Source organism: Ptychodera flava, chromosome 13 (assembly GCF_041260155.1).
Source record: "Ptychodera flava strain L36383 chromosome 13, AS_Pfla_20210202, whole genome shotgun sequence".
In the NCBI taxonomy this organism is placed as follows: domain Eukaryota; kingdom Metazoa; phylum Hemichordata; class Enteropneusta; family Ptychoderidae; genus Ptychodera; species Ptychodera flava.
The window spans coordinates 14,587,068-14,605,336 of NC_091940.1; the positions used below are offsets into that span (position 1 = coordinate 14,587,068).

At 37.3% G+C, this 18,269-nt stretch overlaps 2 protein-coding genes across 2 annotated transcripts in view; both read left to right on the forward strand.

Annotated features, from left to right (window-relative positions):
• Window positions 1-18,269, forward strand: part of LOC139147534 (copine-8-like) — a 58,072-nt gene that overhangs the window by 36,311 nt on the left and 3,492 nt on the right. The gene's annotated exons all lie outside the window — the stretch shown is intronic.
• Window positions 654-8,126, forward strand: LOC139147537 (copine-8-like). Its single transcript, XM_070718653.1, has 11 exons — window positions 654-889; window positions 1,816-1,856; window positions 3,658-3,704; window positions 4,982-5,085; window positions 5,676-5,703; window positions 5,999-6,069; window positions 6,314-6,383; window positions 6,817-6,922; window positions 7,324-7,473; window positions 7,576-7,648; window positions 8,006-8,126. The coding sequence occupies exons 1-8, from the start codon at window positions 804-806 to the stop codon at window positions 6,889-6,891; spliced, it is 522 nt and encodes a 173-aa protein (XP_070574754.1). The 5' UTR covers window positions 654-803; the 3' UTR covers window positions 6,892-6,922; window positions 7,324-7,473; window positions 7,576-7,648; window positions 8,006-8,126.

The window sequence follows — 18,269 nt, forward strand, 5'->3', positions numbered from 1 at the left end:
TGATATGAGTTCGAAGGGAAAGAAAAGTCAGTGTAGCGCTGGTTTGCACTACTGCGCTGTTATGTATCATGTATCATTTTTTTAAAAGGAGTGAGTCGTTTTCCAGTGTAATGACACTGACAATCGCAAAAAAGTTCACTTCCATAATATACAGTATATACTGTTTAAGTTGTATGCCAAATGAAGTTGTATTCCAAATGAAGTTGTATTCAATTAATAAAATTTCATGCCATCAAATTGATTTTCAAACAAAGAAAAATTTTGGCAGCTAAAAAATTATGACAGCGAAGAATATCGTCAACGCCCTGTTGAATGAAGCAGCTTTGACAAAGAAAATTAAAGAAATGTTAGAGATAAGAATACGTGTGCTTTCATGGACAAAATGATTCAAAGTAAAAATCCTCAGCAGATATGAAAATTTTAGACTTTTTATCGGAATATTGATAGCAAATATATATATATAAACGATTTGATTCTGTCTTTCATTAAATGGTGCACGCCCACCCACTTCCCCTGCATTTTACAATGGGGTTCCAGAGAAGCCATAGAGGAGAAATTACCGTGTATCGGTCAGTGGATGTGTTGCAACACGACTGGCAGCAAACGACAAACTTTACTTTGCATATGAATGAACGTCCTGAGTTTGACTGGCACGCTGCTTTGAAACTGAAAGGCTTGTTCTTCAAAGGTCAGCTCAAGATTACGGCACTGTACACACAACGTACACTAATACGCACAGCCAAGACTATCGGCGACCTTACAGCTCACTTTCCCTCGGTCTGACGTGTGGAAGCAAGGAGAACATGGCGGCTACGGACGCCCGTCCGTCGATCGATCGATTGAAGCAAGCCTTCAACTCAGTGGAGGTAGACATTAGTGTGTCTGCAAGGTAAGAAGTAGTGTAACATTCTCGATACACAGCGAGTGACTTGTCGGGTTCGATGCTTGGTAACTGTCGTCAGACAACCGGTTTACTCTACTGCGTGTACGCCATTACTCAACGCAACACTATGACATCCGAAGTGCACGTTGGACATACTAGTAGCATACTGTATAGACATGCAATAATAATACACTTAAAGGTCACTTACAGGAATGCTATACTTGGGGTACAGCAACATGGTCTTTGGAAAGTTTGAACTTTAAAGAGTGGTGACAAATCATGTCCTCCGTTATCAATGTGTCCGCAGTTTTTCCGGGTGAATGCGTTGAGTACTAAAAATAGTTCTCGTGTTTACGTTTTGAGTTACATAATTTTGTTACTAGAAACAGACTGCCTGGTTTAATTTTGCGAATCGTTTTTATGAATTTTTTAATCTCGTGTTTTACTACATTCTTATTATGGCTAACAGATAGGGCCTTCTTCATTTAATATAGATGACATTAACACGCATGTGTTTTCCGCTTTCGATTTCGTTCACCACTCCGGTCACACTGTCATGCTGATTGCCAGGTCTAAAGGTTACCATCACGGAATCTCAAACCGTGTTACATGTATATAAAACAAGGCCAACCAACCAAAGAGAGACGGACTAAAGTGAATTCATTTTGTGTCACTAACTTTCAAAGTTTCTGCCAAAAATAAAACGGAAACGTTTCAAATGCCGCCCACCTTTTTGGACAGGCAAGATAACACACCAAGACAGATTATTCAGTGTTGTACCTCATGTCTAGCCATGTGATACGAGAGAGCCAGCAGTCAAAACAGTCAAACAGTCAGTTTTGCTCCGACGATCTATTAAAATTCGTTTGTATAATTCGTATTATTAATTTCTTTATACATTTATTAGTTTGTGTTTTGTTTCCTTGTTATAGGGATATCTTGGACAGAGATCTGTTGTCGAAATCCGATCCAAGTAAGACTATTTTTATCAACATTGTGTAATCAATAGCAAGTAATGGTTTCAGTACGCGTCAAACAGTATTCACTTCTTCGTTGGAGCTCGCATACATGTACAAGTATAATATTTACAAATTTGACGTAATATAATGTTACAATGAAAGGACTAATAACGATGGCGTCATTTCAAGTTGTTGAGGGTGAGACGTACGGCCATGCATATTTATGTTGCTATCATGTAATCAGTTTGGCCGTGTCTGATATTTCCAATGGATCAGTTTGTCAAGTGTACAGGGATTCTCTCCATAGTAGGCTTAAGGCTTTACAGATAGGTCGCGAGCGGTTTTCAAGGCACAGTCACTTCCCGCTATGGCGACTAGAAATCAAAGCCTTCGGGGTTATTTGACCTCGTGAGCCCTGTCTGACCCCAATCTCTGCTTTTATTCGCTAAAGGAGAGAGAGAGAGAGAGAGAGAGAGAGAGAGAGAGAGAGAGAGAGTACAACTTTGTTTCGGCATGTAGCAAGTTTGTTATGACTTTGAAATATATATTAGTATAACATAATAAAGGCCATTGCAAGCAAAATGTCTAAGACAGTAACATACTTCATAAACGGGAAAGGATCCAAGACCTGCTATAAAATATATATTCTTCAACATGGTCTATTATCATCTATCCTACCAACCCCTCCGAAAATTTAGTGGATCCTACTTAGATCAACATTCTTAAGACTCTTTGCTGAAACTACTGACACTGAACAGAGTACCAAGTGGCAAGAGGTTGAGAAGCATGCATGCTTGGTTTATGTCCTTCCGGTCATTAACCAATCACTTAGGTGGTATTCAAAACAAGCTTTGACTCGATGGAGAACAAATGGGGTATTGCAAGGTCGATAAAGTAAATGGGCAACATAGCTCATTCTAGTAATATAATTTCCTGAATATGTTATGTCACTGCATTTGCTATGTATTTTTTGCATTTTGATATACGATGGATATTCGGGAGATATATAGCATCTATTTTTCGATTTCCATATCACCTTAAAAATTCTGTCTGAGTTTCGCGTCTCGCCTTTGTCAGTTCTAAAGGCAGCAATTAGACAATTTACCGAAAGTGATGAAAGACAATTCGTTTGAAGTTATAACTGATCCTTTCAACGACCTCCATTAACTTTTGAAAATATGATCTTCAAAAAAGACTTTATACCTATCGTAGCTGCGTGTAAAATATCGAAAATAGAAGCTGGCGACTATGCAAGGACTGAATAAAGACTGTCACCGTTGGCGGAATTCCAAATGTGGCCAAAGATTGACTTGAACATCACTGAAAAATTATGACAAGAAAGTAAATAATATGCCCATATGTCACGTTACACGTGCCAGACTAAGCATGGGTATGACTTTCAAACCAATTTGCAGTGGCATACTTAATAGTTAAATTTCAGCGTGCTTTGTTCCGTGCAAAACTAATTTTTTGCTGTACTCCCGAAAACATTTCGAAACTCAAAGTCCTTTAAGCTTTCTAACTCTGCTTATGTGCGTGAAGAGCAATATTATTTATGAAGGCTGAAATCTAGTCCGGACAGAAATTCTTAACAGAACAAAAACAGAAAGAAAAAAAGTTGACACATACATGATATAAAGTTGCTGTAAGTCTTAATTTCAAGCCAGATTTCCGATTACACATTTCATAATACATTATATATGTCCAACACCTGCATTTTTACATCATCGATTTGTACTTATTGCATCAACATTGTCATGGTTATTGCACATTTTTTATTTCCAACGACGTTTATTTTGAAAATGTCTTTTACAGAATGTGTTCTGTATACCAAACGCCTTGGCTCTCAAGACTTTGTGAAGGTAAGACGTGGTGATGCACCACATGCAAGTTAAATTTACTCAGTGTCACCAATCTTAGAAATTCAGCTCGTCGGGTTAAAGGAATAGTAGCTGTGACTTTTGATGATAGTTTCATGTTTTTGCTTTATAAATCAGTTTTTGCTCTACTCCCCACAGCATGTTTAACGTAGAACGCGTCTCGGGGACCAATAGTCAGACTCTCAAATGTTTACAATTCTTTTTCAAATCTACTACGTGCTGGGGATCATTTTAAAGCTTTTGGAGAAAAAACTTTTTTACCGTCCTAGTTTTTACGAAAACCCAAAATTAATTTTTGCCATAGAGTTAACACAGGGATGGCGGCCATTTGTAATTTCAAGTATCGCAAAATGTTGGGTAATTTGTTTCCCTAATTCCTAACTTTGCACTGTGACCCCTGATTTTTATTGTCGGTTTGGTAAAAGGTTCAATGACTCACTGAGAAAAGTTTGAGCAAAAGTTGAAATCTTTCACTTTCGAGGCGCGTACCACCTTCAAGAAGCTTATGCACCTCGAAAGTGAAAGACTTAAACTTTCGCTCAAATATTCCTCAAGGAATATTTTAACCATTCACTTTCAAAATTAAGAATAGAAATCGGGGTCACCGTGCAAATTTTGGAACTAGAAAAACAAAAGTACCAAAGATTTACCAACATTTTAAATTCAAAATGGCCGGCATCCCTGTGTTAGCTCTACGGAGAAAAATAAAATTTTCGATTTTGAAAAACTAAGACGGTGAAAGGTTTTCTTACTCAAAAGGGCTTGAAAATGAACCCCACAAGTGGTCGATTAGAAAAGAATTGAAAAAGTTTGGGAGTCCGGATATCTGTCTCCGAGACGCATTCTACCCTTAATCACTCACTACTAATTCAGCTTTTTAAACACAGCGTAAAATTCATTGGATGCAGTCCATGCATGTACAGGCTGAATTGACTAGCCGATAACTAACATCTCAACATTCACTATGGAATAGGACAATATTAAGACACTGTTGTTGACATTAAAACCAGCAGTCGTAAAAATATCATCAACAATTACAGCCACTCCCCTCACCGTCCTGGTCGTTTTCCGCGCGCGTAAACCCACTGGAACACGTGAGAAATGAGAGACACTGCGGTCGCTAGGCTTGGAAGTTGTAAGAAAGAAATGTTTGCCGAGGCATAGCAACAAGTACACTCTAAATATTTAAATATCACCCATTTTATAGTAACATGTTACCCAACATTACATTCGCCTCTGGTTTGTTTCAATTTTTGCAGTTTGACGAAACAGAGGAGATAATGAATAATCTGAACCCCACTTTTGTGAAGAAGTTTCGGCTGACTTACTTTGTCGGAGAAAAACAAGAACTTTTATTCAAGCTGTGAGTAAGCTTACGTATGTCTAAGTTATTTATTTCAAGAACCTAAATGAAAATTTGTTATCTGTTTCATTCTGTGTACCCGTTGTACTTGATTTACACACACTTTCTCGTTATTAAAATTCTTCGAAATCCTTACCTGGCCTTACACCTTCATTCCGAAATTCAGTTTAATGTGTGGCGTTTTCAGCTACAGGTTAATAAAGGTTAAACACAATACGACAGCTTTTTACTGGGCGTTTTACGCAGGTTTCACGCTGTGGACATTCTAGCACGTATAAATACGACCACTATCGTGACGTCAGAGCTAAATTCCAAAACATTGCAAAGGGTCCTACTTTATGTTTAGGATGACTGTATCTCGGGATGCGGCTTTTCAATAGTTTTCACACAAATCGTTTATCAAAGCAAAGGAAAAATGTATGGACAGATAGATAGGCGATGCCAAATTCAGAAGACTACGGTTTCAGACTTCAACCGCGCACAGGATCTATCAGTCTTGTATGCAGTATTGTACTCAATGCATTACACGAAATATAATATAGTTATCGCGAAAATGACTTGTTGCTATCCCTGCTTGATGTTCTTGACAGGTACGATGTTGATGGTTTTTCTGGAAAGGTAAGTTCATTTTTATCTTCTGTGCCTGAAAAATTCAGCATTCGTAGCATATCTTTGCTTTCTTAAGTATCGTCTTTACTACTTGTATACCGAAAGCTGAATAGAGTGCTCTTGACAGGTGATAACAAATAAAATATTTTCTATAACCTAGCAAAACTATCATATTCAAAAGTACCAAATCGATAATTTTAATTAATAGAATCTCTGCTGGATAGTTTGACTTTTTTGCAGTAACAGTCTTGAAAGTGTCAATGTATTGGAATATTGTCATGCTAAGTCTCAGATTTTTATTCAGGATTTTCTCGGAGAAGTAACCTGCTTGCTGAGTGATATTTACAGGCAACAGAGATTAGAAAGACCACTTGTGTGAGTAAACGGACGGACATTATATCCCCCTGTCTTCTTTTTACGTCGCTCCATTGTTAATATAAAGCTGTCAAAAAGTGATATGAATAGCTTCAAATCCATCTATGTGACATAAAGGTTTCGTGTTTGGATTATTGGCAAGCGGTAAAGTATTGTGCGAACTCGGTCCATTGAATTCAAGTTTTGAATGAGCTATTCATTCCTTTTTCTAAACGGTATTATCTTTTTTTTTCTATTTCGACAGGTACAATGAAAACAAAAAACGGAAAAGCGGCGCTCTTATTTTGCATGCCTTCAAAGTAGGCGACTGTAAGGTGAAGGATCAACACAAATTTCGTAGAAATGTAGAAGTGTAGTACTACCAAGATTCTAAGATTTTAAATCAAACTCAACCGTACTATTATTCTTTTTTCAATCAACATAACACCAGAGATGGTATTTCTTCAAAGTATGTTCGAAGACGGAGATGCGAAATTCCCTATGGAAACGTCGAGTAGAATGAGGATATGCAGGCAATAATCTTATGAGGGGCGTCTGCTGTCGCTCAAGCAGACCCCAACGTTTCTTAATTTGTTAAACATTTTGGTGGTATTGACAATTAAATTGTAGTCGTGGTATTCAAATTAGAGTGTCTAACATTTCAAAATGTTGAAGTTATACCACATTTTATACCTTCTCAAACTTCTGAATTGTCACGTGAGGTCCTACTTTCCTTCTAACGCTTTCTATTCGTCGTTGTTTTGGCAGGATCAAGTCAGGTTCAACTTTAAGGCTGAAGAGATACCAAAAATGGACCCTTTGGGTCAGCGGACCCTTACTTAATAATTAAAAAGGAAATCAAAATAAACGGCCGGTAATCGAATATTCAGAACGTTAATGCAGATCAACAGTCCTAAACACACACACACAGACACACAGACACACAGACAAACTAACAGACATACATATATCCGCTAGATTTCGTATATCATATGAAAACAAATATTCTGATATATATATATATATATATATATATATATCATATGACAACAAAATATTCTGATATATATATATATATATATATATATATATATATATATATATTTCTCAGAATAATTTGATTTCTACTTTAATTGACGAGTTTTCGTTTTCAAACGTCAAAGACTTCCTTAGCCTATCAACGCTAATGTCTTGATAGGCTAATATTAATCATGGACAGTACAGAAACTTCAATTTACTGTTTATGTATTAATATAGTCTTGTCTCTCTTTGCAGTGATTTCATTCCAGTCGCACGAACTGAGGTTGTCAAAAATACACGTTCACCGACTTGGAAACCGGTAACACTTGACGTTGATGCGCTGTGTGCGAACGACTACAACAATCGCATTCTCATTGAATGCTTTGACTGGGATAGAATAACGAGGTAAGTTGTCACTGTGGTACGGATTACGACATGGCAACAATGAGTAGGAAGACTGTACTTTTCACATGATTATTGTGATGGACATCTGTTTCTTTATTTCAGTGATGACTTTGTTGGAAGCTTCTTCACGGATCTCACAAGTCTCACAAAAGGTTGGGGTCCCGATAATCACCAGGTAATTCAACATTTTCCTTTCTCTTGAATACCTAGACACCAAACCAATAAAAAATCCATCAATGCTACTGTTCACGAATTCTTCTACTGCATTAAATATTTTGGCCGACTTGTTGCAAATGTAATTGTTTAACTATACTTGTTGAGCGCATATATTATATATATATTATATATATATAGAGAGAGAGAGAGAGAGAGAGAGAGAGAGAGAGAGAGAGAGAGAGAGAGAGAGAGAGAGAGAGAGAGAGAGAGAGATCTAAAAGAAAGCATAATGCCAAGGTTTTCACTATGGAAAACCTTTGAATTTTCCCTTTTGGTATCATTTTCTGAAATGATGCGTACAACATTAAAATCTCAGTTTCAGAAAACGTTTCAGTTCACTAAAAACGGTAAGAATCGTGGAAAATTAATCCTGACATCGAACAACATCCTGCAGAAGTTTTCGTTCTACGACTATGTCCCATCGAAAACTCACATGAATTTCGTAGTAGCCATCGATTTCACGCAATCGAATGGTAAGTAAATAATTATACAAGTTTTAATGTACTTTTCTGCCTCGATGATATAGTCAGTATATAGTTGTTTTATGTAGAAATCAGTTATTCACAGTGTCGACTTGTACACAATTGTAGACAATTTTCAAATTCGCAAAGTACTTATCTGATACACATAATTCGACTTAAAATATTATGAGTTGAGGAAACGTTAGCAGAAGGTTATAATTGAACAACTAGGGATACTTTGTTGTTTATAACGACTTCATTTGACAGCATACTAATGTAAACAAAACACAACACATGGAGGCGTTTGTACACCAGTGTAGCGTCTTCACGGTGCGACATTCTGTGACATCAGTCAAGAATAAGTCATCATGGCATTTTTATGGTTTGCAAGTTCATTGTCATGTACCAGAGCTGAAATGCAATGGCTTGTCATAAATATGTTACGGTTCTCAAAACATGGACCCTTGTTAATTGCATCTAACATTCAGTATTATGGTTATACACACAAAAGGCAAACACAGTGACCCTAACTCAAGGCACTTCAGTGGCGAAAGCGGACAAAGTGTCAACACATACATGAAAGTCATGGAAGTGCTCGGAGAGGTCATCCCACTTTACGACCCAAAGAACTCCATTCATGCGATAGGTTTTGGAGCGAAGTTTTCAACTTCTGACTCGGTATCCCATAACTTCAACCTGGTAAGCTGATGACAATATAACTCTTGTTTACGTGACAAATATTCATGTTGTCGAAAAAGCTTCTTTTGTTATACTGACGAAGGGATATCTATGCAGCAGATCAGTTTTCTTAGAGATTGAAAATAGCAATACAGAGGTAATTCAATTCAATTCAATTCAATAGAACTTTAGTTATCCCAAACACTGGCAATTAAAAGCGTGGCTCAAATACAACATAAAAAAATATATAATAATAAAATAATTTACAAAAAGGTAGGAGACGCAGGACTATATAATAAAAACAGTTTAGGAATCATTTAAAAGCCGCACAGCGGTTGGAATGAATGACACCTTGCGCCGGTTTGACCTGCAAGCCGGGTATCTAAGCCGCCGACCAGAGGGAAGTGTGTCGAACTCTGCTGATAAAATATGATCACTAGACAAAAGAATTGAGCGGGCTTTCCTGAGTACTTGCTGATTATGAAACGTGGAAAGACTTCTCTGGGGTATACCAATTAGTTTTGAGCTAAGTGAAACAATTCTATCAAGTGAAGTTTTGTTTTTAACAGACAGATTTTGATACCAACAAATGAATGAAAATGAAATAACGCTTTCAATGTTAGATTTATAAAAAAAGAGATAAAATTTGTCTATCAACCATGAATGAACGCAGTTTCCTTAAAAAGTACAATCTTTGCAATTGCTAGATTGCGAAGATGCATGAAGCAATGACGTCAACTAGTTTTCCGATGATCTGCTCTTCTAAGGCCATGAAAATTCAGGAGATATTTTTTCTTTTTCACTTATTTTTTAAGAAAATTTTCACTTGTTTTTCATCTTGAAGCAAGTCGATCTGGTTCAAACAACCCTTTATCAAGATTTATGCTGAAACCGTGGTATTAATTCTCTACATGATAACGGAAAGTGTGTACAATTTGAGGATGGGGACTAACCGTCATGTTAACTCTCGGATACATTACATATAAAGTAATTCCTTATCGATTTGACCTTGTGACCTCATAAACGCTGCCTTTGTTGTAGGCCAACACCCGGCAAACAAACTGGTTCAAAAAGAAAGGTATATTGCATTTGTGCCGCCCCATCGACCCCCTTCTTTGGTGTGCTTGAGACGAGTAAAGAGAGACATAAAACAGTAGTAAAATTCAACTTCGGACTTTGATCCCTGTCGCTTTACTGAGTTCTGCGTTGATTGAAAAGGCCAGCCTTTATGACGAGGAATGGAACCTTTGCATTTTAACCGCTCAGTAAATTCTTGTTGATTACTTTCACATCCAGGATTCAGAATGCCAGCCTTTTGATGGAATGGTCGCTGTAAACAAAGCATATCGGACAGTATTAGAAAACGCCATCCTCGCTTCGCCTGTGAAGTATTGCCCGGTAATAAACCGTGTGATAGAGTAAGTAAAAAACCAATAAATATACTACTTGTACATGCAAAGGAGATTTTAAGAGACAGGCGAACATACAGTCCGCACTTTCAAACGCTTTTCTGATTCCACAGTTACGTGATATATATTTAACCCTTTGAGTGCTGTATTTTTTTCAAACCAAAATTTTACAGCCACATTTTACCAATTTTTAAAGAATTTTTTTGAAATTTTTCGATAATTTTGGACCAAATGGATATCATATTTTATTTGCTACAGTTTTTTACCAAAACTTTGGCAAAAATCTGAGAAAAATTGACTGGGGCATATTTTATAAAGGAGACAAAAAAATGACGTTGAAACCTCGCCAAGCGACTCTACACCAAGAGATTTTGACCAGTTCACTCCATGGCACTATCGTTCTCACATAACAGGAGTGAATTGGTCAAGTGTGGTACACCTGTCGCTGCAGTACGTGGTTTATTACTATTATATCATAACAGTTAATTCTTTATGTCAGGTCTACAAAGCTTCAGACATTTAAATGACTATCCTTCAAGTTGGACTACGGTACTCCATTTCATCAGATACGCGAATTACATCTTCCGATTTGAAAGTACGGTTAACTCAAACACAATCGCAGTAACTGGTATAGACTTGGTTCAAGTCGGTGAATTTTTAAAAGATAAAATCATTTATAATAGTTTCTCTTGTGTCTCTTCTATTTCGTTCAAACCTATTCGGAATTTGGTAGCCCAGGCCATGTTTTCCCAGCGATTGAATGCGTTACCTTTGAGTCTGCGCAGTATAAGCTTAGTGAGTTAGTTTCTGCCGGATGAAACTGATTCCGGGTGAAACTCCCCTGTATAGCGTTCACCCTACTCATCGCGTCCACTCCACTCACGCGAGCGTTTCACATGAAAGCAAAATACATATTATTGCGTTCACTCCACTCAAACATTAACAAATCACAGACTTGAACCAAGTCTATAACTGGTACTACAAAAATTCCCTCCCAGCAAAAATCCCTTCACAGGACAGTGCCGAAAGTATTAATCTCTGTCAAAAATTAAGCATGACATGCCATTGGTTTTGAAATAGTTACTTATTAACAAGCATCAGTAATTTCCATACTCTGATGACGTAATGCAGCCGTCTTTCTCTAGTGAACACCAGCATTCCGGTGTAATTGTGACACAAAGAAGTGAATTTCATGGCAAGGTTGATGCTTGCGGTTTCTGTATTGTATGCTGTACAGAAATGATCTTAGAAGCTGAATTCTTGTCTGGCGAATGAACACCAAGCCTCATTTAGCTATTATTTTTATGAAAGTTACATTACCTGCTGTGTAAGAACAATTTGCTATGGTAATATATAAAATTGTTGTCCCGGTTGGGCAAAGGAAAGCTGCACAGAACTTTCGTTGAAACAGAGCATGTCATTGTCCTCTAACTTTGCGCTGAAAGACTTCATCCATCATGCGAAATGCTCCGCTGTTTGTTACGAGCCTTTCATGTCAGACAACGTTCCTTTGAGTGCCGTCGTTTATTACCAGCATTAACCCGATTTGTATAATTATCTGTTATGTAATTACATGGTGTTTCTAATTACAGGCGTAGCAGAGAACAGATCGATGGAAGTGAATACTTTGTCCTGTTCATTCTCACAAACACCTCTCCCGATGACAAAGATGAAACAAAAAAGGCAATGAGAGAGGTGAGACACCTTTGACGAGGAATTTATTTTTGGACAAAAGAGACAAAAACGATCATCGGTGATAATAAATTTTCCGATCTATAATACACATACAATGTACATATGACGTCAACACTGTTGAACGTATTCTGCAGTAATTTCCTTGCACTGTATTTTCCTTGGACCTTGTTTTGATATCTATTTTACAGTACAATATACCTTCACTCTGGAAGTCTCCAACTGTATCCGTCGGTCTGTCTCTCCCCTCCTCTATATATCTGTCTGTCTGTCTGTCTGTCTGTCTGTCTGTCTGTCTGTCTTATAATCCCTATCTGCATCAAGCAGTAATGTTTTGCTTATGTGAATTTGACTTATACATTAACTCTACATGTATATTGTACCTGATATTTCACTCAGTATCGGATGCACGATGTGAACATGACTTTTTTGTTTTGTTGTTTAGGCCTCTGAGCTTCCCATGTCAATAAGCATCATTAATGTTGGTGATGAAGACAATGCAGGTATTTCATCCTTATTATTTCATTATTATTATTTCATCCTTATCCTTATTAGAATTTAATCGTTATTATAAAAGACGTGCATGTTGGCGTCCGACACTCACTATAGGATGACATTCCTAACTTGTGATCAGCAAATTTTGTTTTTAAAACATTACAAATCTATACAAATAGGAGATAGGAACTACAATTTTGTTTCGATTTTGATTTTGTTCCAAAACATAAAATGTTAAATTCTTCCACCGGGTATAGATTACTTCAAAGTCATAACTTAGTGGCATTAACAAGAAATCTTGGTTTGTATCGCGCAAGATCAATCCCCCAGATATAGATTAAGGTAGAACGCACCTCGGGGACAGACGTTCGGACTCTCAAACTTTTACAATTCTCTTCTGATATACCACATGTGGGGGTTCATTTTAAAGCTCTTGGTGAAAAAAAACTTTTCACCGGCTTACTTTTTCGAAATTCGAAAATATTCATTTTTCTCCATAGAGTTAACACAGGGATGGCGGCCATTTTGAATTTCTAATATCGGTAAATCTTGGGTAATTTGTTTCTCCCGTACCAAAATTTGCACGGTGACCCCCTATTTTTATTCTTGATTTTGAAAGAGAATGATTAAAAGATTACTTTAGGAAAGTTAGAGCAAAAGTTTAAGTCTTTCACTTTCGAGGTGCATATACCTTAAGCAAGCGGATGCGGAAGTTAATAGCTAAATAAGGGAACGAGCACAATTAACGGCAGGGGGGGGGGGGCCGGAAGAGAAAATATGTGGTGCGTATATTTTTTACAGGCCCCCCCCTAACACCAGCAAAAATTTTAGTGGCCCCCCCATCACCGGCAACAAAATTTTTGTGGCCCCCCCCTCCCCAAAAAGAAAGATTACAAAGGTACAAAGTGTACACATATATATAATCCTTATAACTTTTAATATATGCTTTAGTGAAAACAACATTTTGCATTCTTGAAAAATAATAAACAAATAAATATATAAATAATAAACAAATAAAATAACTTTACTTCAACTGAGTATCTGTATGATGTTTTCAGATGTTGGGGAAAAATGTATAACATGACCGTTGCGATTTCAATGCACTTTCCACAACCCAGTGTCTGCCTTTCTATGACTACCCAAGATATTCAATGTTACTCCACTGTAATGACAGTCTGCCTTTGGAATAGTCCTTCATGGGCTAACTATAAAAGACCCATTAATGCCATTTTTTCCTCTTTTTTCAGTATTTTTTTCTGTGTGTGCCACTACGTATTGTAGTTCTGAACTGCCTATTAGCCAGTCCACATTCCTGTGTGGAACAGGTTGAATGGTTATTTGAGGAAAAATAGGCAGTCCATAGCAGTCCAACCTGCCACATGCCAGTATTGGAAATATGACATGTTAAAATTTGAACATTCATCACTGGCTATGAATGTGAAATCAGACTCAGCCATGTGAAGTAACCATTCATTACCAGTCCTATTGAATTCATGACAGAAGGGAAGATTGTCAATGGATTGAATGGTAGCTTACACATGTGGCGGTAAAAATTTAGACATGCATTAATAAACTCCAAGGACTGACTTGTTGTCAATTCTCATGTTTTCACATCCCTATTGTCTATTTAATTTAAATAAATTTGCGGCACTCATGTGTAGAGTTGATTTTACTTGGGTTAAGTTTTTCAGGTGAAATTACTCATGTTTGCACTATAGAAATGCCACATGGGTCACATTTACCAGTTAAATTGTTCTCAGACTTAAATATTTAGTGGCTACAGAAGCAACGGTTTGCCATTTTAAAGTGACAGTATAAAGCTGTAAGTTTTTGATTTTGTTAATATTTTTGTTATGTATCAACTGCACTTACTTCATTGGTTCACAAATTTAAGTTGAATTAGCTCGTTGATATTATCAATACAACCAACATACACTTTGTGTGCATGTATATTATAAAAGTTCACTGTTATTGTGTTCAATTGAAGTTTAGTCCAGACCAAAATGTGTTGTCCAACAATAACAATGCTGACTGTACATAATACAGGTTGTGAAGACTGGATATTTGAACGTGTTTTAGAAAATAGAATAACATTAGCAATACTGGCTAACATGATTTTGAAAAGAGAGAAAAACCTGTAGTCGATGTACGAAGAACACAATTTCTGCCAAATTATGAAGTTACAGCCTATCCCTTAAATATAATTAGCATTGGTTTCATTCATCTCCATTCAAAAAAACGAGACCAGGGATTTTCAGTATAAACCAATGAATATGACAAGAGGGAAGTCATGCAGATGGCTGCAAACGTCTGTGAGCAGCCTCTAAATTTAGCTGCAAAATTGTAGCGCTACGGTGAGGCGGTCGGTGATTTTTGGTTTTTTCGACTTCGCTCACCAGTAGCGAAGTCGCAAAAACCAAAAAACACCGACCGCCCCACCGTAGCGCTACAATTTTGCAGCTACCTCTAAATTAAATCAGCAAAGATCAAATTTTAAACATCGTTATTTTTATTTTCAAAATGTGCAATAATAAACACATGTTCACCGCTAAATATTCCATATGATCGGAACCTGCATTCTATTGAAAGGTACTCACATTTCCAGACGTAATATGGTTGGATCTGTCATTAAATTTTTCTCATACGGTCCACGTTTTCGCGTACGTCCGTCAGCAACTGGCTATGATGTGCAGTCATGTACATGTACGTCAGATCATCACACAACGACGAACACACTTGCGACGGTTCTGCATCTGCCATTGTAAAACTTTCGCGATTACAACTTACATAAAACTTAATGGAAACGCAGTACAGGTACTGTTCATCCCCAAACCGTTCAAAAGTCGAGCCGGATGGACTAACGGTTCTGACGATGTATGATGTCGTGACTTTGGAAAGAGTTGTTGGAAGAGTGGACGGGACGCAACAGGGTATGAACGTAAGGGTCCCGTAAATGAGTACGCTTGGATTTAACGAGGCTGATCAGAATTGCAACAGGGTTCACTTAGTGTGTTGGACGTCCGTATTTTAACTGATCTCTTCATATAAAGTCAATTTTTGCTTATGAGAAAAATCTAAAAGAACAGTTTACGCGTACTTGAAATGTCAAAAGTTTGCGACGATCACGACCCTTGACCTTTCGAATTTGACCAATGCTTTGTGTTCCCACACGATCGTTATCGGATATCACTCCTGGATATCACATTGCATCTCTCAAATGAGATTGCGCAGATTTTTTGAAGTAATGGCTGTTCAGACCAGCTGAATCTTACGAATTGTGGCTGATTTCTCGGTCATTTCTTCCCCCAGTGACGACACATTTTGAGTCAAAACAGCAAGTGAGTTAGGTCTAAGTGGTAATGTTTCAGTTGGCATGAAGGTAAAGTGTATTTCCCCGCGACAGTGTTGGATGCAGTGACCGAGATAGCAAGTCTTCGTGGACGATAATTTCCATTCATCCGGTAAGTATTTGAAATGCATATTTATAAAGGGCAATTACGAAATTAGTATGCCTTATAGAGAGGCTTTTCTCTGCACATTGATGTTTTCCTGGGAAGCTTGGTTTTGTATATGGCCCGACATTTTTAACCTGAGCTTTAGGGTGAAAAGAAAGTACGTATCTGTATACCTGGAGAGGGCGGAGGGAGGTGTACAGTGTGGCCATTAACGCAAAACATAGCTCTGCATGGCGCAGGGCTGTGTGTGTTACCGGCGTTAAACGGCCTGCCACAGGGGAGGCCGTGTAACGCCGGTAACACACAGCCCTACCATGCAGAGCTACGCAAAACAAAGCTGGGCTTGAACAACGCCTAAGCTTAGTTTGCGTCCATGGTCTCACTCAGTGCAAAACACTGCTATAAAAAAAATGGGCGAAATGAAAATATTTAAAAAAAACCAAACTACCGGTAGATCGTAGGATGAACATGGCTATGTAAACTTATGATTGTTTGTACCACCCGGTCTTACTTGCATTTTTTCCTTCTTTTGTACATGGTTACTTTTAAAATCCATTGTTAATATGATATTGCCAGGTAAGAAGCCTTGTATGAAAGACAGAAAAAATATTTAGAAATGTGATAGGTCTTAATTTTCAAGGGACAGCAGCTGTAATTTTTAATGAGTTCAATAACTTGTTTGCCTCATGTATTAACATACTTTCTTGTATTGATTCAAATTATGAATTGTTATGCCCTCACTTTGTAAAGATGTACATAAATTAATCGGAATAGTGGCTGTGGCAACTAGTCAAGTCAAAACAACGTACACAAGCCCAATACATTTCTAGACATATATGTTACACTTTCAATGTATTAATTTTGCACTCGCAAAGATGTATGTAAAAAATTCCTCTATGTGTATGTAACAAATCACACACATGTTCTGAAACTTTATTGTAAAGTTGTCATCTTAATAAATGTTGCTAAGTTCATTCTCGTCTTTCTGTTTCATTTCAGTGTGCATGTCAGCCAAGGCCCAAGAGAAATTTGGCAAGAATAATCATGACTTACGTAAAGAAGTCTTCAATGTCAAATTTCAAAACAAAATAGGACATGAAAGACGAGACTTGGCCAGAGCTAAATGAACTCTTTTAAAAATAATCTTTGACTAAATCACTTTTCACTGTGTCTATGAAATTTGTTGAAGCCAAAAATTTATTAAATTGGTCATCAGACTTACAGATATGTTTGTGCTTTTTATTTTGAACGTTTGGAAAGGTGAGTCTGCTTGTGTTTGCTGTGTTCAGGTGAGTCAGAGTTGCTTTTAACTCTGTTTGGCCTGTCTTAGTTTTAGGCCAAATATGGTTAAATTACATCTCCAACCAACTGTATCATATAATTCACCGAAAGAGGCTGTGTAAAAGTACTTGATTTTACTGGAATTTGATTTCACTTATTTGATGTTTGCTTACACCTTGCAAACATGCAAATGTAACAATGTTTACCAAATTCATAACGGCAACATCAAAATAAGTAAAATCGGGTGTCAAATCAGTACTTTTCATGGTGCTCTTTTTCTGCCAGGATGACCCTGTCATTCATATGTGCATTCAAAATAACCATTCGTTCACATACATGTGAGTGGATTCAGAATAACCATTCGTTCACATGTATGTGAATGGCTAGCTCATTTAAATATTTCGGCCTATACACATGTTACCCACGTGCTTCTGAAATGAATGTGGACTGCCTGACTGCCTATTTCCAATGCACATGCATTAAGCCATGCCAACTAGCTATGTGAATGCTAATTTCACATGGTACTGACAGGCATTCCTGTTCTGTAAGGGTAATTCCTATAGCATGATGAAATAACCAGTTTCAACCGAGCCTCTGTATCATTACCAACCATTATTACTGTTGACAAATGAAGTCAATTTTCAATAATAATATTGCTCATTTTACACATAACAACTGCATTGTGAGGTTTAAGACTTGGTATTTCATCATGCTACAAGAAGTTTAACAAGGAACTCCAGCTTCAACAAGGAACAAAAATGCTGAAAAATATTCTCTGTCTGTCATGGTGTAAAATATTTTGGTGGCCCACCCCTTACTTTCCCTAGAATTTTCATGGCCCACCCCAAGAACACTCATTTTTTTTCGTGGCCCCCCATTTTCTCTTCCGGCCCCCCCTGCCGTTAATTGTGCTCGGTCCCTAAATACCATTTCTGCACCAGTGAGAATATATAAATAAAACCTTTAATTTCGTCGAGGCGCTGGAACCATATCAGGTGACATGATGCTAAGCGGTAATAACTAACACACAGAAATATTCCATGACTTATAGGTTTTAAAGTTGTCCTTTAGGTACTTACATTTCGATGATTTAGTTGACTCGACTCATT